Source organism: Oncorhynchus nerka, linkage group LG21, assembly GCF_034236695.1.
Source record: "Oncorhynchus nerka isolate Pitt River linkage group LG21, Oner_Uvic_2.0, whole genome shotgun sequence".
In the NCBI taxonomy this organism is placed as follows: Eukaryota; Metazoa; Chordata; class Actinopteri; order Salmoniformes; family Salmonidae; genus Oncorhynchus; species Oncorhynchus nerka.
In genome coordinates this window covers 18,002,131-18,030,120 of record NC_088416.1, presented here as the reverse complement: position 1 = coordinate 18,030,120, position 27,990 = coordinate 18,002,131, and the positions used below count along the sequence as shown (strand labels likewise).

At 42.9% G+C, this 27,990-nt stretch overlaps 3 protein-coding genes across 6 annotated transcripts in view; 2 read left to right on the top strand and 1 right to left on the bottom strand.

Annotated features, from left to right (window-relative positions):
• The window catches only part of LOC115103997 (LIM homeobox transcription factor 1-alpha-like), a 30,367-nt gene extending 17,901 nt beyond the window's left edge, over nucleotides 1–12,466 (top strand). Inside the window, exons 4-9 of the mRNA XM_065006718.1 lie at nucleotides 7,845–8,077; nucleotides 8,298–8,458; nucleotides 8,609–8,686; nucleotides 8,944–9,061; nucleotides 9,355–9,510; nucleotides 9,594–12,466. Coding sequence (XP_064862790.1) covers nucleotides 7,845–8,077; nucleotides 8,298–8,458; nucleotides 8,609–8,686; nucleotides 8,944–9,061; nucleotides 9,355–9,510; nucleotides 9,594–9,751 — 904 coding nt within the window. The 3' untranslated portion in view covers nucleotides 9,752–12,466. The remainder of the gene's footprint in view (nucleotides 1–7,844; nucleotides 8,078–8,297; nucleotides 8,459–8,608; nucleotides 8,687–8,943; nucleotides 9,062–9,354; nucleotides 9,511–9,593) is intronic.
• Nucleotides 12,467–13,473: 1,007 nt separating this feature from the next.
• On the bottom strand, nucleotides 13,474–21,634 carry LOC115103996 (coiled-coil-helix-coiled-coil-helix domain-containing protein 5). 4 transcript variants are annotated; one of them, XM_029625111.2, is made up of 5 exons: nucleotides 21,234–21,314; nucleotides 20,851–20,877; nucleotides 15,114–15,254; nucleotides 14,369–14,520; nucleotides 13,474–14,090 (listed from the first exon to the last, which is right to left on the bottom strand). In XM_029625111.2, coding segments are annotated over exons 2-5 (324 nt in total). In that variant the 5' UTR covers nucleotides 20,853–20,877; nucleotides 21,234–21,314; the 3' UTR covers nucleotides 13,474–14,061. The 4 variants fall into 4 exon arrangements, with proteins under 4 accessions (XP_029480971.1, XP_029480969.1, XP_029480970.1 ...); XM_029625109.2 differs by lacking the exon at nucleotides 21,234–21,314 and adding an exon at nucleotides 21,016–21,153; XM_029625110.2 differs by lacking the exon at nucleotides 21,234–21,314 and adding an exon at nucleotides 21,016–21,153 and having other exon boundaries at nucleotides 13,474–14,087.
• Nucleotides 21,416–27,990, top strand: part of LOC115103994 (endoplasmic reticulum transmembrane helix translocase-like) — a 44,650-nt gene continuing 38,075 nt past the window's right edge. The window contains 6 exon segments of the mRNA XM_029625107.2: nucleotides 21,416–21,613; nucleotides 21,615–21,746; nucleotides 21,987–22,076; nucleotides 22,378–22,641; nucleotides 22,962–23,117; nucleotides 24,281–24,350. Coding sequence (XP_029480967.1) covers nucleotides 21,416–21,613; nucleotides 21,615–21,746; nucleotides 21,987–22,076; nucleotides 22,378–22,641; nucleotides 22,962–23,117; nucleotides 24,281–24,350 — 910 coding nt within the window.

Sequence of the window (27,990 nt, the reverse complement as noted above, 5' to 3'; positions counted from 1 at the left end):
CGTTTGGGATATATTGTTGGTCTTGGCTCATACATGGTTGTCCACATGGGGTATGGGCAGGCAGACAGACAGACAGACAGACAGACAGACACAGACAACTTTAGTACTCCATATCCAGACTGATGACCTGCATTTGGATTTGGAGTCACACTCAAAATTAAAGTGGAAAACCACACTACAGGCTGATCCAACTTTGATGTAATGTCCTACACCTGTCTCCATCAAAATGACACTAAATGGCATTAAAGTATTTCACTATAGTGCACTATATAGGGAATAGGTTACCATTCTGGTCAAAAGTAGTGCCTCTATATAAGTAAAATTGTGCTATTTCAGACACACTCCTTCTCTTCCACCAGACACACAGTAAGGGTTCTTACGTCACCTCCCAGCTCAGGTCAACAGGTGATGAAAGAGGTGTGAAAGAGAGAAGAGGTAGGAAGAGAAAATAGATGGAGAAACAGAACCTTACAGTGATACATTTATATCAAGGCATGCATTGTGCCAAAACAATACAGAGAGAAAGGACATAAAGAGAATAGAGATGTGACTGAAAATGAGGAGAAGTTGGAGAAAGTTGATAAATTGCAGATGGGGAGTGAGAATTGGATAAAAGCTAGAGAGAGCAAAAGAGAGATTTAGGAGAAGAAGACAAGAGGAGGAAGGTGAGGTGTGAGCCGAGGTGTGTCTGTGTCACCCCCCAGTAATATTGCCATAGTTTTTGCATAATGCCCGATGAGTCCCCCATCATCTGGCCTCCCCCACAACAATTTCATTACAGACAGCTAATAAATGTTTCATGGAAGAACAAGCTGCTCGCCTCGCCGTTATTAAATCTGAGATAATAAAAGAAGAATAGCGAGAGAAAAAAAGAGAAAAGAAAAGATGGGGGTGGACCTGAGAGAGGGAGGGAGAGAGACAGAGAGGCAGAGAGAGAGCGATGTCAACATTCTCAAATCGGGGGGCTGTATCTCCTGTTTCTGGGGCAACGAGTCTCCTCCCCTCCACAGTCTTCCTCCACCTTCCCCCTGCATCCCGCTCCACCAGAGAGAGACAGGAAATGAGAAACCGCCAGACAGGATATTGCGTTCTGGTGGCCTGGGGATTAGCTTTTATCTAAACACACACACACACACACACACACACACACACACACACACACACACACACACACTCATCCATGTCCTCACACATATCACATTCCTCTCACACTCTCCCAAGCATCAAGCACAGTTTTCAGTCGCTACTCTTTGCAGGTATATTACATTTTTTCATGTGATGCCATATCTGAACTGTCATTAAAGGGTAGTCTTTCAGTCGAGATCAGAGTATGGAATATCTGAAGTATTATTGTGAACAGTGTAAATAGTTGCACTGAGAAAAGCTAGGAGTCTATGGAGAGACTGGTCTGCTAGTCATTAGTAATAGACCTTGATATTGTATTTTATACTAATCAGAGAGTCATTCATACTGTATACCTCAATGTTTGGAAATCAAATAAGACTGTCTGATGCACGTTGTCTATAAGTACACATAGGCTTTGAAGGAAATGCCTTCCATCTGCATATGTGTGTGTGATTGCAAGTTGTTTCTGTTTGTATTTCACTGTTCTGTGATGTACCGTGTCTGTGACCCATACACTCAAAAGAATGCTGTGTTAAAAACAACCCAATTTGGATTATTTGGTAACCCAACGCTAGCTAAATATTGGACAGAACACACGCTGGGTTATTTTGACCCAGACCCAGACAAGTTGAGTTGTTGGGATTATCCAAACATGGGTTAATTTAACCATCAATTGTGTAGTTTTTACTCTCATGCTGAGTTGACCTAGCAGCTAGGTCTGTTTTAATATAATCCTTCAATTATTTTCAGCTAGGTCAACTCAGCTTTATTGGCCACCTGTTATTTTGTTTTTGCATTTGACACATTATTTCATAATGTGAAGATAATTTATTACATGCTGTATTATAAACTGGATGGTTCGAGCCCTGAGTGCTGATTGGCTGACAGCCGTGGTATGTTTAAGAAATAAAGCCCAAGGCAGTGTGGTATATGACCAATATACCACAGCTAAAGGGCTGTCAGCCAATCAGCATTCATGGCTCAAACCAACCAGTATATAAAAGACTGTGTACGACGGGTATGACAGAAGTTATTTTTACTGCTCTAGGTACGTTGGTAACCAGGTTACAATAGCATTAAGGTACCTCGGGGGCAGTGGTGTAAAGTACTTAAGTAAAAGTACTTTAAAGTACTACTTAAGTAGTTTTTTTGCGTATCTTTACTTTGCTTTTTATATTTTTGACAACTTTTACTTCACTACATTCCTTTAAAAAATGATGTACTTTGTACTCCATACATTTTCCCTGACACCCAAAAGTACTTGTTACATGATGAATGCTTAGCAGAACAGGTAAATGGTCCAATTCACACACTTATCAAGAGAACACGTGGTTATCCCTACTGCCTCTGATCTGGCAGACTCACTAAATATAAATGCATTGTTTTTAAATTATGTCTGAGTATTGGAGTGTACCCCTGACTATCTGTACATTTTAAAAACATGAAAATGGTGCTATCTGCTTTGCTTAATATAAGGAATTTGAAATTATTTATACTTTTACTTTTGATACTTAAGTATGACAATTGGGTTTGTGATATATGGCCAATATACACTACATGGCCAAAAGTATGTGGACACGTGCTCGTCGAACAGCTCATTCCAAAATCATGGGCATTAATATGGAGTTGGTCCCCTCATTTGCTGCTATAACAGACTCCACTCTTCTGGGAAGGCTTTCCACTAGATGTTGGAACATTGCTGCAGGGACTTGCTTCCATTCAGCCATGAGCATTAGTGAGGTCGGGCACTGATGTTGGGCGATTAGGCCTGGCTCGCAGTCGGCGTTCCAATTCATCCCAAAGGTATTAGATGGGTTTGAGGTCAGGGCTCTGTGCGGGCCAATCAAGTTCTTCCACACCAATCTTGACAAACCATTTCTGTATGGACCTCGCTTTGTGCACGGGGGCATTGTCATGCTAAAACAGGAAAGTGCTTTCCCCAAACTGTTGCCACAAAGTTGGAAGCACAGAATCGTCTAGAATGTCATTGTATGCTGTAGCATTAAGATTTCCCTCCACTGGAACTAAGGGGCCTAGCCCGAACCATTAAAAACATCCCCAGATCATTATTCCTCCTCCACCAAACTTTACACTTGACACTATGCATTCGGACTCAGGAGCATTCTCTCCCAGATTCGTTTGTCTGACTGCCAGATGGTGAAGTGTGATTCATCACTCCAGAGAATACATTTCCACTGCTCCTGAGTCCAATAGCGGCAAGCTTTACACCACTCCAGCCAACGCTTGATATTGCGCATGGTGATCTTAGGCTTGTGTGAGGCTGCTCGGCCATGGAAACCCATTTCATAAAGCTCCCGACGAACAGTTCTTGTGCTGACGTTGCTTCCGGAGGCAGTTTGGAACTCTGTAGTGAATGTTGCAAATGAGGATAGACCATTTTTGCACGCTATGTGCTTCAGCACTCAGCGGTCCGTTCTGTGAGCTTGTGTGGCTTACCACGTCGCGGCTGAGCCATTGTTGCTCCTATACATTTACACTTCCCAATAACAGCACTTACAGTTGACTGGGGCAGCTCTAGTAGGGCAGACATTCGATGAACTGAGTTGTTGGAAAGGTGGCATCCTATGACGGTGCCATGTTAAAAGTCACTGAGCTCTTCAGTAAGGACATTCTACTGTCAATGTTTGTCTATGGAGATTGCAAGGTTTGTGTGCTCGATTTTATACACCTGTCAGCAACGCGTGTGGCTGAAATAGCCAAACTAATTTGAAGGGGTGTCCACACACTTTTGTTCCACGGCTAAGAGCTGTGTCCAGGCATTCCGCGTTACATCGTGTGTAAGAACAACCCTTAGCTGTGGTATATTGGCCATATACCACACACCACCTCGGGCCTCATTGCTTAATTATAATAAGGCATACCACCTTATTGTATCGCAACAGTGGGATTTACATACGCTTTTAGGGGAACTCATACACTTATGTAAGCTTTATGGATCTAAACGTGTGATAACTATACAACAGAACAGATTAACAGGAATTACATTTACTCTCATGGGTGGCTAAAAATAACTATCTGAAAGCAACAACCATATTAAACTAGGCCTCCAGTCTAATGATCTGACCTGCTGGATCAATAACCCAGCACCAATGACCCAGCAGTTTTTAAAGAAAACCACGCAACCAAGTGACCAAACACCTGCAACCCAGCAGTTGGGTCAACCAAACAACCAAGCATTTTTTTTGTGTATGTGTCTGTTTTTGTATGCGGGCATCTTAGTGTGTGAGTCACGAGCGTGTGTGTGTGTGTGTGTGTGTGTGTGTGGTGGCGGCGGGGGGAGCTGTATCGTGGGGAATGCTGGGAAATTTTAATAACACAGAAGCAGTGCAGGGAGATGATGTGATTACTGAACCCTGGCTCTGAGCCATCCTGCTTCACAGTGCAATATCCGCTCACACACACACTTGAACGTGCACACACACATGCACGTGGACACACACCAAAATAAAATTATACTAAAGCTATACTAAGATTGTAACATCCAGATTCACTGTAAAGATACCATTACCCACAACCTCACCCAAGCTTACATTTCCAATATGCTAAAACAAACATTCACTGATAGCTGACAATACAAAACCCAATGCACATTTTCACTAATCCATTCACATGGATGGACACATACCGAACATGCATGCTTACGCACATAGGAGCAAGCAGGTCCACATACACATCAACATACAACTAACACATGCATAACATAGTCTTTGCTGAGATCTGAGGACTTGCATTCGCTCCCCAAGCTAATGTCTCAACAGTCATAACCCACTGGGGTTCGAACCCAGTCAATCTCATTGGTGCCGTGAATTGGGGAGGTCAAAGTGCCAAGCAGGGTAAAATCTAACTCCGTTTGCTTACGAATGCTTGTGATAATTTCGGAGACACCTATATAGGCTTTATAAAGGGTTTATGAAGGCTTCATTATGTTTTGTCTAAAGTGGGACCATTCATCTTGATAGCAGCCACTATAAAGGGAATATGGTGCCATTCGGGACAGAGGTGGGTGGGTCTATTGTGAATTACACTTCTATTAGGGGGATTAGACTGATCGACTTAGAGACCTCCCTCAGTGACCATTGCCTTCAGTTTCCAAGTTTATTAAATTCTACAATATGTGGCACTATGAAATGGGATTAATAACCAAAAATCAGGACTTAAACACTGCAGAGGAATTGTGGTCTGGTGATCGTTGTCCCATGTCGCCTTTATGTTGAGTAAATTATGGCAGTATAAAATGGATTTAAAAAACAAACTGGGATTTAACGGGGAAATCTGCAGTTCAAATAACAAAGCTGGCACCCTGCCAATGATTTTGTAAATAGCTGAAGGATGGAGAAATGTAACTACTCTCAAATGTATACAGAGCTATTGATGCAAGGACTGACCATCCATGAGATCAAATGTATAGTTTTAGCCGTGTCTGTGTCTGTTTACAATTACTTTATTTACAAACAAAGCAGTAAAACAATCTTATATTATAGGATAACAATTGAACTAAGCTCATGAGGCATAAGTTATTTTCTTCAATAATTAATGTGTATATGTTGTGAATGTTAAAGTAAAAAAAATAGCAGATTTCCCCTTTAAAATTAAAAATTCTGGTTTGCCATTTTCGGGGCTATTGGATGAGATATTTTACTTACAATTGCTGTAGGCAATGAGGCAATTAAGAGGAGGCACTTGAAATAACTTTCTGTGTGTTGTAGACAGAGACAGCTCGGTATAATGGAGTGTGAAGTGAATTGATAGTCGTGGTGGTGGTGTTGCCTGGATTAGTGTTGAAGTGGTACTCCTCGATCGGTGTGTGTGCGTGCGTCTGTGTGTGTGTGTGAGTATTCGCACGCGTGTGTGTAAGTGTGTTTGGCAAGTGAGTGTGTTTGGTTAAGTAAGTATGTGTGACAGTGGTGGGCTGTGATTGGGGTAATTTTCGAGAGTGTTAGCTAGTTTGGCAGACAGATGGATTGAGAGAGATTATCCGTGGCAGCTGTGGTTCGGACAAGATCACAGATTAGGAGCTCTAATGTGCCGACCTGGCTCACTCTCCTCTCCTCACCTCTTCCCCTCTCCGCCCTTCAGATTTGGGGTACTGACACCTTCCTCTCACCCAGCCTTAACACTTCTCTCCTTCCCTCTAACTTCCTCCCTTCATCTCTCTGTCCCTAGTCATCATGTCACTTTCTCATCTCATCCAGTCATCCCTTGCTCAACAGAAACATTTTTCTCTCTATGGTCTCTCTCTTTCTATGAGCTAAGTCTCTGCACAGCAGACCTATTGTTTGCAGTCTTGTTTAATGACCCAGGATTTCCTGTGTCAATATGTCATAATATGATTAGGCGTGTGCAGGTGTGTGTTTTAAATATGCTTAGATATTGTAGAAATGTATATGGAAGTACTCACCGTATATTGATGAGTAACCTTGGTTTCCTGTAAATATATGTGAGAGTTTGTGGGTTGGGTTAGGCTAGAGAGACCGATAAAGAAAGAGGAAAGTGTGTGTGTGTGTGTGTGTTTTGGTGTGTAAAAGAGAGAGGAGAGCGAGAGAGATTAACCCCATGCTATGGCCAATCCCTGGTTATGAGTTTACAGCGTCTGTCTGGGCATCGCACTGTTTAAACAACAATCTAATTAATCCTGTCTTTATTAGTTTCACTGAACTGTGGAGGGAGGGAGCGAAGGAGTATGGAGGGAGGGGGGAGAATTGGGAATCCTGTCAGAAAAATACTGGAGAGCGATAGAAGAAAGGGGGGATAGAGGAATAAAACAACTGGAATTCAAGAGGAATTTAAAAGCAGGAGTTTTGGGGCCTTTAAATTGAATTGATATGTTGATGAGAAGAGAATGAAGAGTATGAGAAAATGAAAGGGGTGGGGTGGGACACACGAGAGTAGTGGTGAATGAACAAAAAGAAAGTAGACAACAAAGCCCTGTGAATGTGTGTGAACTGTTAAAAAAAACTGTCCAAGCACGATACTTGTTTCACATGTTCTCTTCTACATCCTACTAATTGTGAATAGTAGGTAATGATGGGCTGTACCAGCTCGTTCAATAGATTGATGTAAAGAATTCGTAAAAAACTAGAATCCACCAACACTTCAGTGCAGGCTCCCTACACGTCAGTTGACTACTGCCCCCAAGTGTCATCAGTGAAGAATGACATTCTAAAGCATTACCATGTAGATGTAGATGTTAACTATGTTACATGTTCAAGCTTTAAGTTATGGGAAATGCTGATGTGACATTTAATTAGATACCGTACACAGGTTTGATTGAGAATCTTCACAGGTGCAAATGAGGTCTAATCTTTCAGGCAATCTGTCTCTGCCTTTGGGTGCGTTTCATGTTGTCTTTAATTCAGTCGCTCGGCACATCTCAGAGGACTGCTAATATCATGTTAGTGAGAAATTACAACAACTCCTGCAAGCGATGTGAGACCTGATCATCTGCAGCCCAACTACAAAAAAGACGGTTTGGAAGAACACCTCAAATGAGGCCTTAAAATCTCTGTGCTGCTGTGTGGTCAAGACGGTGTCTTCTGCACATCTCAGAATATTACTTGATCATATTCCTACTGTGATTCTAGAGATGTTAAACATCTTCAAGACTGCAAAAAAGACAACCTGGAACACACCCGACTGCAATAAAGACAACTTATCTATTACACACTGGAACGCACCCTTTCTCCCCTCTGTCCCTATAGGCTGTTTGTCAGGAAGTGCAGTGCGTGCCTGCAGGTGATTGGGCGCTCAGAGCTGATCATGCGTGTGCTGGGGCAGGTGTACCACCTGGGCTGTTTCAGCTGCTGTGAATGTGAGCGCCGGCTGCAGCGTGGAGACGAGTTTGTCCTGAAGGAGGGACAGTTGCTCTGCAGGGGAGACTACGAGAAGGAGAGGGAGATGCTGGCTGCCATCAGCCCCACACCCACTGAGTCAGGTAACAGGAAAAGACAGGGCAACCAACAAATCAATCAATCAATCAACCAATACAATCCCTGGATGACACTTTGTTATGGTACAGAAAGTGCAGGAGATTACATAATTACACAGTGATAACCTAATGACTTGTTTTTTCATTGGGATTCACTACTAGGCACCATTTGATACCAGTTTGTCTGTCAATTGAAGATCCTATTGTCTCTCTCCACACCCCTCAGTGAAGAGTGAGGATGAGGATGGTGGGGGCGGTTCTGTAGGGGGGAAGGGCGGCGAAGGGAAGGACCACAAACGGTCAAAGCGACCACGCACCATCTTGACCACACAGCAGCGCAGAGCTTTCAAGGCCTCCTTCGAGGTGTCCTCCAAACCTTGCAGAAAGGTAAGCAGACCAGGCTTAACACGGTTTATTTATTTTGTTCTTTCTCTCTTTCACTTTTCTGTCTCTCTTTTTTTTTCTCACACACGGACACACAGACATATACACACACTGTCCCATTTAGTGTCATGGCTTAATTTCTCTTATCTTCAGGTGAGAGAGACACTGGCAGCTGAGACCGGGTTGACGGTTCGAGTCGTGCAGGTGTGGTTCCAAAACCAGAGAGCAAAGGTGAGATATTTGACCTGTCCTGAATCGCCACTCCCCCCGCCCATGACACTAATATAACACTAATAATGAATCTAACGGCGCAATTGCTCTGAAACCGCATGCTAACATTTATTTTAAAGGCTAAAGCACAGTAAAAGGATAGTTCACCCAAATAACAATGCAATTTTGGTTAACTATCCTTCTAACGAACGACAGAGCAATAGCGCCATTGGGTCCATTATCAGTGTGCCAGTGTGTGTTGGTCCTGTGCGTTGCAGATGAAGAAGATAGCTCGCAGGCAGCAGCAACAGCAGCAGCAGCAGGAACAGGAGCAGCTGGGAGGGTCCAGGAGAGGGCCGACCAGGGGGGGGCGACAGAGCAACGATGACAGTGAGGGTAAGAGAGGGGAGAACAGAGCAGGGGTTTCCCAAAAGCCTTGTAGCTAACTGGTACTTAACTCGCGGGACGGTAGATATAGAAGTGCTTAATTTGACCATTTTTGGTCATTCATGCACAGGAAGATTAGTCTTTCGCTACAAAAGTAACAATTAAATAGAGTAGCTTGCCAAAGTAGCTAAGTTTCAGGAAACTCAACTCAAGGCAGGTGAAACAATGTCTCTGGAGGTAAAGGGGCAGGACGAGAGGAAGAGATGCAGGGATTGATTCATGTTCTGTCTCTCTCTTCCCAGACGGTTCTAGTGGTCACGGATTGGACGGTCTGTTGTCGTACCCTTCGTTGCCACGACAGCAACTACTGGCTCTGGACCCCAACATCTACGGAGGAGAGCCGTTCCGCCATGGCCTCACACCCCCTCAGCTGGGCTCTGAACATCTCCACTCCTACGGTGAGCGAGAGAAACATAAAAAGAGAGCGAGATGGACAGACGGACCAAACAGACAAACACACTAACTCTATTTCTCCCTTTAGATTCAGAGACTGTGTTCCACGATCTGGACAGCGACGGGAGCCTCAGTCACCTCGGCGACTGTCTCCTGGCAGTGGCGGACAGTGGGCTCCTGGCGGGCCGGGTGGGAAACCCCATCGACCGCCTCTACTCCATGCAGAACTCCTACTTCACATCCTGACCCCTCACCCTTGACCCCTGACTCACTCCACCAATCACCACTCAGAGAAGCAGCTAATGGCCAGTTATCCTACTAGACCCAGAAGGTCATCACACCAACCATGCTTGAGCTGGGTCCATATCCATGTCTGACCAGGCTTATTGTACATGACCAAGTAAAAGCATAATAGGAAACACCTGGTCATGTTCTGTAGGGAGGAAACCTTAGGAGTGAAATAGGGATGTACTACCTCGACTTATCCACTAAGAACACGTTTTTCCATACCAAACATGACCCAGGTAGCCATTTAAGGTCTCAACTATGACGTAGGGCGTGAACTAAATCTGGCTTGCCCGTTACTTACTTAAACTGCATACTGTGTACTAATCATATTACATACTATTTAGAACATTGTGTTTAGTACAAACGTATGCAGTAAGCAACAAATATCAAAACACTACTCATCCACACTGAGAAGGCATCATCGAATGCGCAATCACTTTTGTCCCCTAATCTGATTATCAGTTGTTGTCGAACACACGGGTGTGAAAAGACGATTATCTTCCTCAATAGTGCCTATTCTACTAGATGGAAAGCCAAAATGAGTATGACATCCGGGCATTTAAAGTAACACTAGCTCTTCAAGATTTCACATACTATAAAACTTTTTTTCACATACTCAAACGTCCTACTATTTAGGACGCAAGTATGTGTATTCGGACACGGCCACTCTCTTTTGCTTGATCCCAACGTCCTACCTGTAGCAGACAGATGTGAAATCCTATGACATCATACTTTTATCTGATACTCTCTCATGTTTCATATAAGGGAGGGGAGGATTGCCCAGGAAAGCAAGAGCAGTTAAAGTATTTTGAAGAGAAGAAATACTATTTGAATCCAGGTCTGTCAGGTCTGTGTGTTTGTGAGTCAGAAACCTATGTTACTTATTAGGTTGCTAATGAATGTTTCAGTGTTTCATTCATTTAGCTCATGATCTGACCTGCTTATGGTTGTCCACATGGTTGGTTAGGGAGTCTTCTTGGCAGCTGGGTTTAGGAGCAGAGTGAAGACACATACCAGAGAGGTTTACAGCAGGCTAGGGGCAGAGCTGCCACCAGAACATGATTCAACCCAAAAACCGTTGTATTGGAGATGGCCACTGGTTCATAGCACGGATGGGGTCAATTCAGCCAAATCAGAAAGTGAATGGAAGTTGAGCCTAAATGAATGACTGGAATAAAGGTACAGGTAGATATGGAGGAACGTTGGAGGGATAGCTTTCATTATAGGTTGAGATGAGTTGAAGGATACAGAGTGGCACGCTCGATTTGTATGTGAATGAGTGAAGTATGTGGGTTAGGTAACTTAGGTCTAGAGTTTGCGCTCAGGTTAGTGTGTTAGAATTTTTAGCAATGTTATACAGGAAATTATTTACACATCACTCTAACCCCTGATTAGTTCACATTAGTCAACATAGCGAAAGGAGATATTTAGATACATAGATACAATCAGGGTCCTATAGAGCAGCGCTTCTCAATCTTGGTCCTGGGGACACAAAGGGGTGCACATTGAAAAGAGAGCGAAAGAAAAAAGAAGCAATGTTATGCCTGGTCTGCTTACCTTTCTGCATGGTTTGGAGGACACCTCGAAGGAGGCCTTGAAAGCTCTGCACTGCTGTGTGGTCAAGATGGTGCGTTGTCAGGTGCGAAAGGAAAAAAACAAAAATGTGCACCCCTTTGGGTCCCCAGGACCAGGATTGAGAAACACCACTACAGAGTAGGCTGACAGGGTCATTCGGAGAACCTTATAAAGGAAACAGGGTTGTGTAAAGGAAAGTGTAACGCTTTCATGTAGCTTTGGTTCAGGGGTTTATGTGGGGCTTGCTTGGGAATGCTCAGCATCAGCAAGCCGTATGTAACACCATGGACCAGAGCTAGCCTTCATGTAATTATTTCTTTGATACTGTGAAGTATTCACTAATAAAGGTGCAGGAGTTTGTCCTTGGCTGGAAAAACTCAAGGCCCTAACTAAAATGTAGAAGTTGAATACTAATTGGTGTATAACACTTAAGTAAAAAGTATGATTAGGCCCAGGAGTCTTTCCTGGTCAGGTCATGTGGTCAGGAAAATCACTGGCCCTAGCTACGATAAACAAGTATGTGTTCCAATGTAAAATAAGTGTGTTAATATTATTGTTGTTACAATGAATAATACAGTACTACTATAGGTATAATCACTGTAATTATTTATCTTTGATCAAAAACACACCTTACAATAGACGTTCAATATTTTGTACTCTTATGGTTAAGTATTTATGTTGTAGCATGAGCTGTGTGCCACACTTTCAAAAAGTAAATAATTATTACTATGAACATAGCACTAATGATAATATTTTCCTATAGCTTATACCCACACTGGGACCATCTTGTGGAGTCCGCTTCCTGTATGATTTCTCATAATTGACTGATGATATATATTTTTTACAGTATAGTATTTACGTGGATATAATTTATTGTGGGATACATTTCTCTGGAAGGTATGAGAAATTCTTATTCTTAGATTGTCTGAAAGAAATTGTTCCAAGTTTTTGTTCTGTGACCTATTCCAGTGTATGTGCTCTTCGCGTGTAATGTCGCCTTTCTTCAATATAACCTGTCAATTCAGTCAGACTAAATATGCCTACATTATTCTGAGTATGTGTAAGATGCTGATGATGCAAGGCTTCTTCTGCTAACTGAGTGTACAAAACATTATGAACACCGGCTCTTTCCATGACACAGACTGAAGAGGTGAATCCAGTTGAACTATGATCCCTTATTGATGTCACTTGTTAAAATGAAGAGGAGACGGGTTAAAGAATGATTTTTAAGCCTTGAGACATGGATTGTGTAGGTGTGCCATTCAGAGGGTGAATGGGCAAGACAAAATATTTAAATGCCTTCGAACGGGTATGGTAGTAGGTGCCAGACGTGCTGGTTTGTGTCAAGAACTGCAACACTGCTGGGTTTTTCATGCTCAAGTTTCCCGTGTGTATCAACAATGGTCCACCATCCAAAGGACATCCAGCCAACCTGACAACTGTAGGAAGCATCTCTGTGGAACGCTTTCGACACCTTTTTAGAGTCCATGCCCCGACGAATTGAGGGCAAAAGGGGGAGGTGCAACTCAATATTAGGAAGGTGTTCTTAATGTTTTGTCACTCAGTGGTATGATAGAGAGCTATAATGTAATTGTAGAAAAGAGCCTCTGCATGTTTGTGTCAAAGTGTTGACCTTTTTGAAGACTGACAATTCTAAGGAAGAATCTCTCCACTTGATTGCGTCTACCTCAGCCTTTAATAATTGAAGCAGAAAAGGTGGCCTGTTCCGGTTAGTAGTCAAAGGGCACATAACTCAACATCCTCCCCCTCGTCTGTCTCTCTATGGTCACACAGATTATAACTCCACAGCCTCCACCTTCTCCATTTTCCTAGGCTCTGTTCCCTCCGGCCAGTGGAAAGCCTCTTGTTTCTTCCACCTTTCCTTAGCTCCTTCAAATTCAAACTTTCCAGCCACCTTCCCCTCCTTCCTGTGCTCCCTCCTTTGCCTCAACAAATGAGTAGCCAAGGAGAGATGTGTGGGAGAGATATCATACATTCCACGGTTGAATATTCTACCATGACTCATTCCAACCTGAAGAAAATGAGCGTGGGAGCGAGAAAGGGGCACCATAACATCACAGTATGTATCCAAACTGGATGATTAATAGGACTGAAATATAGGAGTTTAATGATAAACTTCCCCCAAAATAACATTTACAAGAGACCACTACACTGCAAACCAGGGATACTTGGATAACACGCAGTTGTGCACAGATATGCTGCGGAGTGAGGTTGCAAAGCTAACTCCGTTACACACATTCATTCTCAATATAAATTGTAGAGGAAAAGAGAACCATTTATGCTGCTACCCGAGGTTACTAGTGTTATAAATATGTATTACACACAACCTGCTGCACAGTGAATATTTTCACATATAGAAAAGAGGACACCTCTGAATACCATTGTATGTCAGAGAGCTGTAGCATCGAAGAGTTATTAAATAACCTGTCTTGAATCTTGACGGTCTCAGGCAGAAATCAGTCCCAGTAACTTGTCTAACATTCCGAGTTCTCTTGACAAATCCTAAAGTAGCCATGGACAAGAGTCCACTTTATTCATGTACAAAGTCAGGTTGTTATGTTATCAATATGACATGGGCATTGATTTATCCATGATTGATAGAGCAGTCCGGCGTTAGTATTGCAGGAAGGAGATATCTTCTAAGAGGGATGGATGATGGTCACTGCTGGGTCCTAAGAGGGCTGAGGAACCGGGTTCACTGCTGAAAGAGGAGATCTATTCACTTCTTCAACTACTACACCAAGTATTCAAAAAGGTAATCTCTCAGAAACAGAATACCTAAACAAATGACAAAATGACACAAGATGATACTATGTAGTGAGATAGTGCTTTGGGGGTACTTGAAGACCGAATATGAAAGACACTGATGTAAAGCACTCTCTCAAGGCCAAGGAGCACCATTCAAAAGTTAGAATAATCACAAGAAAAGTGAGGGCTGTGAACGAGCCGGAGACTGATCTACAATCAGTGAACACTCACCCACTCCGGCAAGGTCCACTGTCTCGGCACAGCCGAGGAAGCGTGCCACGTGTGCTGAACAGGAGGTAGGTGAGTTCTGGTTCTCTAGTAAGCAGCGTTCAAACTCTGTGAACTCTTTTGAACAGTCTGTCCGGATCTTCTGGATCACAGGGCTGCAGAAACATTGATCAAGAAGATCTTGAAGAAAACTTAAACACAATCCTACACTTCACATCGGCACTGTACAGTACTCACTGGTTTGACTTCTTGCATCTGAATTATTTTCACATCAACAGTTCTTTACAGTAACCCAACCTAGACCCCCGAAGAACAAGCAGCAGCACAGTGGAAGGAATAGGGCCTGGGCCTAGAAGGAGAACCTGTGCAAAGCCTGTGGTCTAGCGTTAACGCTCCTGGCTAGTCACATATACTGTTCCCCACTGGAGACCAGGGTTCATTCCCCACATCCACCTTACTGTTCTCCTACTTGCCTGTTTTTCCCCCGTTTCCAACTGTCAAAATAGGACTAAACCTAGAGAGGAACCAGACTCAGAGAGGGACTTTCGGGTTTACATATGACCATCTCGGCCAGTCAGTTATAGCCTGGGTACTACCAGTCTGTTTGCTGCTATCATTCTACTCCTTAACATGCAAACAATGACACAGAGTACAAGGAGTTGAAAGTTAGCTAAATAGCCTAAAATCCATAACCTAAGACAGTTATACATGCGCAACTGATAGTCAGGGACAACGGCTTATTCCTTACTGTGAAGAGGTACACTGTGCCACCTTCATCTTTAGGTCTTGACAGTGCTGTTGCCATGTTGACGGGTGAGCGGCCACACACTGCCCATAGCACTCCATCTCCTTATGGCAATACTTGGTGGTGATATCCATGGCAACCTGCCTGAAGGATGACACAGACATGCAGAACAGTTTCTGTGATATGCATAGACAATTACAGTGATGTCCAATCATGGACTGTGTGTCCTCTTCTGTGACAATGACAATTGTGGAAGGAATGAAAAACAAAATTGCCCACTAAGCCTTTGTTTATTGTAAAAAAAAGAATTGTCGGAGTAGAGGTCCTTGTGCATTTCAGGTAAAATAACAACTCAGGTAAAATAGCTAAATAGGACAAATTAATGTTAGCTTGCGGCACTACGTCTTACAGGAACGCGCTCACCGGGCAAGCACACGCACTGTCATGGATACAAGGTCCGATCCCTTCTGAAACCAGTGTAATGAAACAGGCAGGGAGCAGGTCTCGAACCCTCGACCTTCTAGCCCGAGGTCCGGTGCGGAATCGACTGTGCCGCAGAGTCGATTTCCGCGCGAATAAACTCAGGGTCGTTACAATATATATAAAAACAAATAATAAATATATAATAAATATACAAAAAATATATATACAGTGCCTTGCGAAAGTATTCGGCCCCCTTGAACTTTGCGACCTTTTGCCACATTTCAGGCTTCAAACAAAGATATAAAACTGTATTTTTTTGTGAAGAATCAACAACAAGTGGGACACAATCATGAAGTGGAACGACATTTATTGGATATTTCAAACTTTTTTAACAAATCAAAAACTGAAAAATTGGGCGTGCAAAATTATTCAGCCCCTTTACTTTCAGTGCAGCAAACTCTCTCCAGAAGTTCAGTGAGGATCTCTGAATGATCCAATGTTGACCTAAATGACTAATGATGATAAATACAATCCACCTATGTGTATCAAGTCTCCGTATAAATGCACCTGCACTGTGATGGTCTCAGAGGTCCGTTAAAAGCGCAGAGAGCATCATGAAGAACAAGGAACACACCAGGCAGGTCCGAGATACTGTTGTGAAGAAGTTTAAAGCCTGATTTGGATACAAAAAGATTTCCCAAGCTTTAAACATCCCAAGGAGCACTGTGCAAGCGATAATATTGAAATGGAAGGAGTATCAGACCACTGCAAATCTACCAAGACCTGGCCGTCCCTCTAAACTTTCAGCTCATACAAGGATAAGACTGATCAGAGATGCAGCCAAGAGGCCCATGATCAGTCTGGATGAACTGCAGAGATCTACAGCTGAGGTGGGAGACTCTGTCCATACGACAACAATCAGTCGTATATTGCACAAATCTGGCCTTTATGGAAGAGTGGCAAGAAGAAAGCCGTTTCTTAAAGATATCCATAAAAAGTGTTGTTTAAAGTTTGCCACAAGCCACCTGGGAGACACACCAAACATGTGGAAGAAGGTGCTCTGGTCAGATGAAACCAAAATTGAACTTTTTGGCAACAATGCAAAACGTTATGTTTGGCGTAAAAGCAACACAGCTCATCACCCTGAACACAGCATCCCCACTGTCAAACATGGTGGTGGCAGCATCATGGTTTGGGCCTGCTTTTCTTCAGCAGGGACAGGGAAGATGGTTAAAATTGATGGGAAGATGGATAGAGCCAAATACAGGACCATTCTGGAAGAAAACCTGATGGAGTCTGCAAAAGACCTGACTGGGACGGAGATTTGTCTTCCAACAAGACAATGATCCAAAACATAAAGCAAAATCTACAATGGAATGGTTCAAAAATAAACATATCCAGGTGTTAGAATGGCCAAGTCAAAGTCCAGACCTGAATCCAATCGAGAATCTGTGGAAAGAACTGAAAACTGCTGTTCACAAATGCTCTCCATCCAACCTCACTGAGCTCGAGCTGTTTTGCAAGGAGGAATGGGAAAAAAATTCAGTCTCTCGATGTGCAAAACTGATAGAGACATACCCCAAGCGACTTACAGCTGTAATCGCAGCAAAAGGTGGCGCTGCAAAGTATTAACTTAAGGGGCTGAATAATTTTGCACGCCCAATTTTTCAGTTTTTGATTTGTTAAAAAAGTTTGAAATATCAAATAAATGTCGTTCCACTTCATGATTGTGTCCCACTTGTTGTTGATTCTTCACAAAAAAATACAGTTTTATATCTTTATGTTTGAAGCCTGAAATGTGGCAAAAGGTCACAAAGTTCAAGGGGGCCGAATACTTTCGCAAGGCACTGTATATATATATTTTTTAAATATATACACACAGTGGTGCAAAAAAGTATTTAGACGGCCACCAATTGTGCAAGTTCTCCCACGTAAAAAGATGAGAAAGGCCTGTAATTTTCATCATAGGTACACTTCAACTATGGCAGACAAAATGAGAAAAAAATATCCAGAAAATCGCATTGTAGGATTTTTAATGAATTTATTTGCAAATTACGGTGGAAAATAAGTATTTGGTCAATAACAAAAGTTTATCGAAAATACTTTGTTATATACCCTTTGTTGGCAATGACAGAGGTCAAACGTTTTCTGTAAGTCTTCACAAGGTTTTCACACACTGTTGCTGGTATTTTGGCCCATTCCTCCATGCAGATCTCCTCTAGAGCAGTGATGTTTTGGGGCTGTTGCTGGGCAACACGGACTTTCAACTCCCTCCAAAGATTTTCTATGGGGTTGAGATCTGGAGACTGGCTAGGCCACTCCAGGACCTTGAAATGCTTCTTACGAAGCCACTCCTTCGTTGCCCGGGTGGTGTGTTTGGGATCATTGTCATGCTGAAAGACCCAGCCACGTTTCATCTTCAATGCCCTTGCATTGAAGGAGGTTTTCACTCAAAATCTCACGATACATGGCCCCATTCATTCTTTCCTTTACACGGATCAGTCGTTCTGGTCCCTTTGCAGAAAAACAGCCCCAAAGCATGATGTTTCACAGCCTACGGAGCTGTGAGGGGAACGGCACCTCAGTACCTCCAGGCTCTGATCAGGCCCTACACCCAAACAAGGGCACTGCGTTCATCCACCTCTGGCCTGCTCGCCTCCCTACCACTGAGGAAGTACAGTTCCCGCGCAGCCCAGTCAAAACTGTTCGCTGCTCTGGCCCCCCAATGGTGGAACAAACTCCCTCACGACGCCAGGACAGCGGAGTCAATCACCACCTTCCGGAGACACCTGAAACCCCACCTCTTTCAGGAATACCTAGGATAGGATAAAGTAATCCTTCTCACCCCCCTTAAAAGATTTAGATGCACTATTGTAAAGTGGCTGTTCCACTGGATGTCTTAAGGTGAACGCACCAATTTGTAAGTCGCTCTGGATAAGAGCGTCTGCTAAATGACTTAAATGTAAATGTTTCCACCCCCATGCTTCACAGTAGGTATGGTGTTCTTTGGATGCAACTCAGCATTCTTTGTCCTCCAAACACGACGAATTTACCAAAAAGTTATATTTTGGTTTCATCTGACCATATGACATTCTCCCAACCTTCGACGGGCCTGGACATGTACTGACTTAAGCAGGGAGACACGTCTGGCACTGCAGGATTTGAGTCCCTGGCGGCGTAGTGTGTTACTGATGGTAGGCTTTGTTACTTTGGTCCCAGCTCTCTGCAGGTCATTCACTAGGCCCCCCCGTGTGGTTCTGGGATTTTTGCTCACCGTTCTTGTGATCATTTTGACCCCACGGGGTGAGATCTTGCGTGGAGCCCCAGATCGAGGGAGATTATCAGTGGTCTTGTATGTCTTCCATTTCCTAATAATTGCTCCCACAGTTGATTTCTTCAAACCAAGCTGCTTACCTATTGCAGATTCAGTCTTCCCAGCCTGGTGCAGGTCTACAATTTTGTTTCTGGTGTCCTTTGACAGCTCTTTGGTCTTGGCCATAGTGGAGTTTGGAGTGTGACTGTTTGAGGTTGTGGACAGGTGTCTTTTATACTGATAACAAGTTCAAACAGGTGCCATTAATACAGGTAACGAGTGGAGGACAGAGAAGCCTCTTAAAGAAGAAGTTACAGGTCTGTGAGAGGCAGAAATCTTGCTTGTATGAAGGTGACCAAATACTTATTTTGCACCATAATTTGCAAATAAATTCATTAAAAATCCTACAATATGATTTTCTGGATTTTTTTCCTTCTCATTTTGTCTGTCATAGTTGAAGTGTACCTATGATGAAAATTACAGACCTCATCTTTTTAAGTGGGAGAACTTGCACAATTGGTGGCTGACTAAATACTTTTTTGCCCCACTGTAATGGGGGTGGGGGCAAAAAAGTGAAATAATTATTTTATGAGTATCGCTAGCTGCAACCGAATACCATCGTCGATACCATTTTGTTATGTCTATGTCCAATGTGAAGGAAGTTAGAGGTAGTTCCATGAGCCAACGCTAAGTAGCTTTAGCGCAATTACTGGAAGTCTACAGGAATTATTAGCATGCTAGCTGTTTTTGATCACATGACTAGGGAAGTAGATAAGTGGCTTCATTGCCAAAATCTCGAACTATCCCTTTAATATGGAGGAAAATACAATCATTGGAGCTAATTACATAATCTTTCTATAATAGAACATTTTTAAGCAAGCCGTCTAAGTGGTCATTTTCGGGATGGAAAAGAGGTTTCAGTGTCAACTTAAATTACCAAACCAAGATAGAAATCATGCAGAAAAAAATATTGATCTACTTCCCCAGTCATGTGATCAAAAACAGCTAGCATGCTAACAATTCCTATAGACTTCCAGTCATTGCGCTAAAGCTAGTTAGCATTGGCTCGTGAAACTACCTCTAACTTCCTTCACATTGGACGCAGACATAAAAAATAAAAAAAATGGTATCCACGATGGTATTCTGTACTATATTGAATAAAACTCTACTGGCCTGTACCGTACCATACTGTACTGTTCAAACTTGTGAAACGTAGCATAGACGTCTATGATTGGTTCATATATGGTTCTGGTCCGCACCTATCAAATATGTACTTGTTTGGGGGCGGAGCTCATTAACTTAATACCCAGCATGCTTTGCACGTGTTTATTTTTACATTTATAATTTGGTAATTCAGCAGATGCTATTACACAGAGCGACTTAGTGCATTCAACAAAGGTAGATAAAAAAAATAACATGACAGTCATAGCAACAACAACAAAATTAGAACATTATTGAGAAAGTTATTGTAGCTGACGTGGTCTGTTCATTTATTCTTTAGTTGCGACTACTTTGAACATCTTTAATAACAGTTTTTAAGCTTTTTAAAAAGCTAACACAAGTGCGTGTGACAGATAATAGGAGCAATAATAAACATTCTCTTGCAATCTTCAATTGGATCCTCTTTCCTAACCCGTTACGAAAAGTCAGATTTGACGATAATTTGACAAACTGTGGATCCCTCTAGCCGTGACCATGCAGAAGAGCATTTTTTTCCGGTTGCTTGTTAATTTTTAGACATTTTTGGGAAGTACATACCGGCCGTAATGGTAGTAAACCTAGATTCTCATCGAAACTCCATATTTGGTAATCAACGAACGTATCTTGACATTATAATTGTAGTTTGAATTTGAGCTATCTGGACGTTAATGTCTCTAACGCCTAGATACTGGTCAAGTCACAACTGTATTTTATTGGTGTAAATGAGTAGAGTTTGAAAAAGTAGATTTACTCAAATAGATAGCTATGAAACTGAATTAAATGCATAACGTTGAAGACACTTACATGTTTGTGGTGGAGGTAGTTTGAAGGCTTGTTTAGAAAGAAAGTAAAAAGAGAATCAAGGTTATAAAATGTGTTCACAGCCATACACAGAATATCTACCGCATATACACCCTCCTCTATTTCGACTGGTCGAAACACGTTGCATATACTGCCATTGTTCTATACCATTGGTCCTGGGTTGTTGTCAATTCCAGATATGACATCGATTTCTTAAAGGAGAAACAACCGATTGTCCTGTGATATTTTAACCTGTATTTTGTTAACCCCTGCTTTTAAAATGCTCATTTTAATATGCACTCGATTGAGGATATTTGATGTCAAACAAATGTGTTCAAATCGGCAAAAAGTAACCATACGAGAGCAAAAATTACACGTTTCCTTACGTGGTTGCGTACACGGAAGCAGCTGTGTGAGAATGAGCCGATTCAGAAACTGGACCTGACACCGGACTAAAACAACTGGATTGTGTGAAACTGCCTTACCACCGACACTAATAGCTAGGGGGGAGGATAGAGGGTGCCCGGAGAGAGAGGGACAAAAACGAACGCGACTAAGAAACGGGAATATGGTTGGGGAGGACGGGAATAAGGGGCCGGGGAACCAGCAAAAGGCCACCTCAATGAACAGCCAGCATGACAGCGCCGAGACTGACGACGAGAATGTTAGCTCAGTGTCGCTGTACCGGCGCAGGCCCCGGATATTCCACGGCACGGTTCTACCTTTTTTAGCCGTGCTGTACCCTGGCTGGTTGTACGTGTGGCTCGGGAGTGTACGGTACTTCCGAGTACCCAGAAGCAGACCTACTTGCTCTCGCCGCCATCGGGATCGCGCACGTCCTCACGGCGCTCTCCGGTTATTGGTCAGTGCACGCGCACTGTTGGCTCACCTGCTCCAAGGTAAAGTGGTTGGATCATCTGCAGTTGTTTTGGAATTAGGTGTTGGAGATTGAACTAACACTGCCCAACATAACTGGTGATCACTCTAGTTAGCATTATTTTATACTCTACACACGGACATTTGGAAATGATGTGTAATAGAGTTGTGCCCTTGTCCAGAAAGTTTTGACCTGATTATAAGGCTGTGTCTGTCAGAGTATGTGAATTGCTCACATGCTGTGAATTTATGTGTATAAACAGGAGCCAGACCCACACAAGGCCACCCTGGCTAAGGTTATACCCACCCCCAACAATGGTTCTGCTGAGCTGGTACAACTGCAGAGAGACAGGGTGAGTTTGCCTTGTTCCCCTGGCCTACACCTTGTTTACTTAACCCATGGTTGTGTTCAATGGGGAGAAAACGTTTGTAACTGTTGCAAAACGTTTTGCTACGGTGTGCTGTGCTGAACATGACCTAGGTACACTGGTTGAAACTTGTGGGCAATACATGGTGTCAGAATGGTCCTCTTAACATCTCAATGCTAGTCAGTTATACTGCTTTTTGGATGGCACATTTTTGTGTGTGTGTGTTTTAACTTATGTACACGCTTGCTCTCTTTCTCTATCTCTCTCTCTCCTGCTCTTTCCTCAGGACGAGAACGGTGAGGGAATCCTTTCCTTTGAGTTCCAGAAGATCTGCTACATCTTCGACAGCAAGGAGAGGAAGTGTTTCCTCCCCGTGTCGTTCCCCGTCAGACAGCCAATGGGCTTCTTCCAGGCCTGGCGAGGCTACCAGGAGGAGACAGACCTGCATTCCGCCGAGAAGCGCTATGGGACCAACCGCGCTGAGATGGTGGTGCCGGACTTCCTGGAACTCTTCAGGGAGAGAGCCACCGCTCCCTTCTTCGTCTTCCAGGTATGTGTGCGCGTGCTTGCATATTTGCGTGTTGTTTTGTCTAGTAATATGACACGTAGTAAAATCACTCAAGTCTCTTTCACTTTCTATATTGATCTCTTTAAGGGCATATGAGATAGTATTGACTCAATAATAATACCCTTTCAGTACTATCGTGCTAACCTGAACCGTACTGCACAAGCTCAGATATTTTCTTTTCACATGATCCTTTCCAGTACAGTTCTAGCAACTATGGTGGATGCCGATGCGTCAACCAGGCCAGCAAAGTACAGCTCAACAGGTGTACAGATGGACGCTCGCTCTCTCTCTCCTCTCCTCAGGTGTTCTGTGTTGGTCTGTGGTGTCTGGATGAGTACTGGTACTACAGCGTGTTCACTCTCTTCATGCTGGTAGCCTTCGAAGCCTCTCTGGTACAACAGCAAATGAGGAACATGTCTGAGATACGACGCATGGGGAACAAACCCTACATGATCCAGGTGAACTACAGTATCTTTATCGGAAATTATCATGTCGTTTGATATTTGATGATATGATACATGCACAGGTGCCTGTTCTTCTTGCTCAAGTGCAGATCAACAAGTTCTCACCAGAGCCTTGTTATTCTAGAGTTGTAGAACAAAGGCCCTGACTTCCATTATATACTAGCATCAGACTCATTTACCCAGGGGTTCTTAAGCTTTTTTGGGCTGAGACCCCATTTTGGTAAACTTATTTTGCATGATGTAATGATGTAATCAACAGCCAATATTTACTTTTTTATTTGGGTCTATGGCAAATAAGTCTGGCAGTACTTCAATCTGAGAGAAGTATGGTTTGAAGTGATTGAAATGCATCAGAATATCATCAGCCAATAATTGTGTATGATCTCTGTAGAAAAGAACACCATCATTGCTTTCAATTATGATAATCTTTTCCCCCAGAATATCCCCCCCAGTCTGATTTGGTGGCTGGTTCTGTCCACTCGGTTCTAACGAGTCATGCTTTTGTGCGTGGTAGAGGGAAACAGAAGACACATACTTGTTCCTGAGAGTCTTAGCTTGCAGGTCATAATAGCGTATAGCCCATATCGTTCACAAGTTAGAGCCACAATTGGGGGAAAGGGGGATACCGAGTCAGTTGTAAAACTGAATGCAATTCAACTGAAATGTGTCTTCTGCATTTAACCCAACCCCTCTGAATCAGAGAGGTGTGCGGGGCTGCCTAAATCGACATCCACGTCATTGGCGGCCGGGGAACAGTGGGTTAACTTCCTTGATCAGGGGCAGAACGACAGATTTTTACCTTGTCAGCTCGGGGATTCGATCCAGCAACCTTTCAGTTTTAGCCTTTCGGTTATTGGCCCAACACTCCTACCCGCCAGGCTACCTGCCGCCCATGTAAGAGTCTTTCGATCCCTAGTTTGGGAAATGCTGCATTAACCAAATTATCGATTTGATCTGGATTTATATTGATCTGTCTGTGTCGTGTTCAGTAGGGCACACCGTGTAAAGTGTTTTGAAACGGAAACTAACGTATTTGTGTGTTCTTATTATTGATCAAGTGTAGCTAGTACCTCCCTGTTTTACTCTGTGTCAAAACATTTTCTCCCTACTGAACAGGCCCCTGATATTTACACGTTTGTGCCCATGTTTCCCAACAGGTTTACCGCAACAGGAAGTGGAGGCCTGTGTCCAGTGATGAACTAGTCCCCGGGGACATCGTCTCAATAGGTAAGGTTCCATTGCTTGGAAGGCAGCCACAATTCTTTCTTTATTTAAAGGGGGAGATCAAGCTGATCCTAATTGTTATAGGCCTATTTCTATTTTGCCCTGTATATCAAAAGTGTTGGAAAAACTTGTCAATAATTAACTGACTGGCTTTCTTGATGTCTATAGTATTCTCTCGGGTATGCAATCTGGTTTCCGCTCAGGTTATAGATGTGCAACCTTAAAGGTCCTCAATGATGTCACCACTGCCCTTGATTCTAAGCAATGTTGTGCTGCTTTTTCTATTGACTTGGCCAAAGCTTTTGATACAGTAGACCATTCCATTCTTGTGGGCCGGCTAAGGAGTATTGGTGTCTCTGAGGTAGGGATGGGCGATATGGCCTAAAAGTAATATCTATATATATTTTTTTAGAGGTGTGGACGATTCACAATATATATCTCGATTTCTTGTTTTCTCTAAACAAATTAAAAAAGGCCAAGAGATAATTCTTAACTGAATTTTCTTTATTAAAATAAAAAACATACAAGGCCTCAAGGCCTATTTGTGCAAAACAAATGAACAACACAAATGAACAACACACACCCACACTTCTATTCTATTGTTTAGGAATGTTTGACCACTAGCTGTTTGAATATGTCATTTATATAATCATTTTGATTTAAATGTATTCATTTAGTTAATTTGTTGTTATAATTAAAACAGCCTGTGGTTATTTCCTATTCGATTGGCAGAATGACACCACTACTAACACATTAGCCTACAGCTAGCCTGAACATAACTTTTTTGAATGCACTTTAATTATCCAATGTCACACTTACCAATGGCGAGGTGATGCCTGTGCCCAAAGCACTGCAGACGGGTCCAGTTGTTCAATCGCAATGCTTTTATCATGTTGCTCCTGCTGTCAGTTGTCATGCACACCTGCTGGTCTTCGCTCATCTTCCACGATGCCAGAGAGTCTTTGAGACTTCACCCATATGATATCTGTGTCTTGGCAGCAGATATTTGTGGCCAACTGTACCTAAGCAGCTTTTTAAAGCCTGGCTTTTCTACTGTAAAGATTTGTAACCATATATTTCGCTATTTAATACTTCACTGCATCCATGATCTCCTTCCACCTCAAACTTTTCTTGTCATAAGGGATTATGTTTGAAAAGGATGCCTTTATGGTAGTTTGTCTTTTTAGAAGACGTTTTCGGAATCGGGTGACTGGAATTGGCATTGCGTAGTCTCACGCAGTCCTTCCATTCCACTGCATGTTTCAGTTGCAGGTGATGGAAGGGGTTGGTTGTACTGCTGCTTTTCGTAGCAATTGTCTTTCGACACATTTTGCACAGGACATTCGTTTGCTGAACATCAGACCTCTTGAACCCGAACCACTTCCATATTAATGAAAAAACATTGCTGTCCTTTTTGGGGATGATTTCATCCTCATGAGAGGCTAAGCTCACTTCCTTACTTTCCATTTTGGTGGAACGCTTACCGCCACTACACTTCTCTGGCGTGGTTACAATTTGTTGTAACGTGTTGTCACGCAATTTGGACATGATTCGTCATTGGGCTGACAGAGAAAAGACAGTGAGATGCTGCATTTGTAAAACATTATAACAGAACCTTGATTCTTGCGATACAGGCATTTTCCATATCGTGCTGAATATATTGAAAAAACTCTATATATTGCCCAGCCCTACTCTCAGTGGTATTTGGCCTGGCTTGCTAACTACCTCTCTCAAAGAGTGCAGTGTACAATGTCAGAACATTTGCTGTCTCAGCTACTGCCTGTCACCAAGGGTGTACCCCAAGGCTCGATCCTAGGCCCCACGCTCTTCTCAATTTACATCAACAAAATAGCTCAGGCAGTAGGAAGCTCTCTTATCCATTTTATATGCAGATGATACAGTCTTCTATTCAGCTGGCCCCTCCCCAGATGTTGTACTAAATGCTCCACATCAAGCTTTCTCTTTCTGAACACCTCCAAAACAATTGTAACGCTCAATGAGTGAATGGGTGTGGAGTCAGGCGCAGAGAGCAAAGGATGCGGGAAAAAACACACTTTAATGTCCAAAAAATCACAGGAACAAAATAGTATACCCAACACAGGTGTAACTATAAAACAAAATAGTACCCTTATGTGAAATACTAGGACAGCGAGAAAACCCAACAAAACACTAACCACTCTCACAAATACAGAAGAACAAGCCCGCACAAACAGAAGCGGGCTAAACAAACTTAAATAACCCCACCCTAACAACCAAACAATGAACAGGTGAAACCAATTAGACAAAACTAAACGAACACAGAACAAAGGATCGGTGGCAGCTAGTAGACCGGCGACGACGACCGCCGAGCGCCACCCGAACAAGAAGGGGAGCCACCTTCGGTAATATTCGTGACAACAATGGTCATATGGTTTGGTAAGAAGAATGCCCCTCTCTCTTAAGGTGTGATTACTACATCTGAGGGTTTAGAGCTTGAGGTAGTCACCTCATACAAGTACTTGGGAGTATGGCTAGATAGTACACTGTCCTTCTCTCAGCACATATCAAAGCTGCAGGCTAAAATTAAATCTACACTTGGTTTCCTCTATCGTAATCACTCCTCTTTCACCCCAGCTGCCAAACTAACCCCGATTCAGATGACCATCCTACCCATGCTAGATTACGGAGTTTATAGATCGTAATTTATAGATCGGCAGGTAAGGTTGCTCTCGAGCGGCTAGATGTTCTTTACCATTCAGCCACCAGATTTGCTACCAATGCTCCTTATAGGACACATCACTGCGCTCTATACTCTTCTGTAAACTGGGCATCTCTGTATAGCCGTCGCAACCCACTGGTTGATGCTTATTTTAAAACCCTCTTAAGCCTCACTCCCTCCTATCTGAGATATCTACTGCAGCCCTCATCCTCCACATACAACACCCATTCTGCCAGTCACATTCTGTTAAAGGTCCCCAAAGCACACACATCCCTGGGTCTCTCGTTGTTTCTGTTCGCTGCAGCTAGCATCTGGAATGAGCTGCAACAAACACTCAAACTGGACAGTTTCATCTCTTCATTCAAAGACTCAATCATGGACACTCTTAATGACAGTTGCGGCTGCTTTGCGTGATGTATTTTTGTCTCTACCTTCTCGCCCTTTGTGCTGTTGTCTGTGCCCAATGATGTTTGTACGATGTTTTGTGCTGCTGCCATGTTGTTGTCATGTTGTGTTGCTACCATGTTGTGATGTCATGTGCTGCTGCCATGCCATGTTGTCGTCTTAGGTCTCTCTTTATCGAGTGTTGTGTTGTCTCTCTTGTAGTGATGTGTGTTTTGTCCTGTATTTAATGTATTTTTCTTTTTAATCCCAGCCCCCGTCCCCGCAGGCCGTCATTGTAAATAAGAATTTGTTCTTAACTGACTTGCCTAGTTAAAGGTTGTGCGCATGTGTGTGTGTGCATATATATATATATATATATATATATATATATATATATTTATATATATATTATACAGTGGGGCAAAAAAGTATTTAGTCAGCCACCAATTGTGCAAGTTCTCCCACTTAAAAAGATGAGAGAGGCCTGTAGTTTTCATCATAGGTACACTTCAACTAATCCAGAAAATCACATTGTAGGATTTTAATGAAATTATGGTGGAA

Coding starts and splice junctions, on each gene's coding strand:
- LOC115103996 (XM_029625109.2), bottom strand. CDS start 21,053: ATGTCATATCTGGAATTGACAACAACCCAGGACCAATG. Junction 15,255..20,850: donor ACTACCTCCACCACAAACAT/GTAAGTGTCTTC, acceptor GTCATCCTTCAG/GCAGGTTGCCATGGATATCA. Junction 14,521..15,113: donor GCACAGTGTACCTCTTCACA/GTAAGGAATAAG, acceptor ATGTTTCTGCAG/CCCTGTGATCCAGAAGATCC.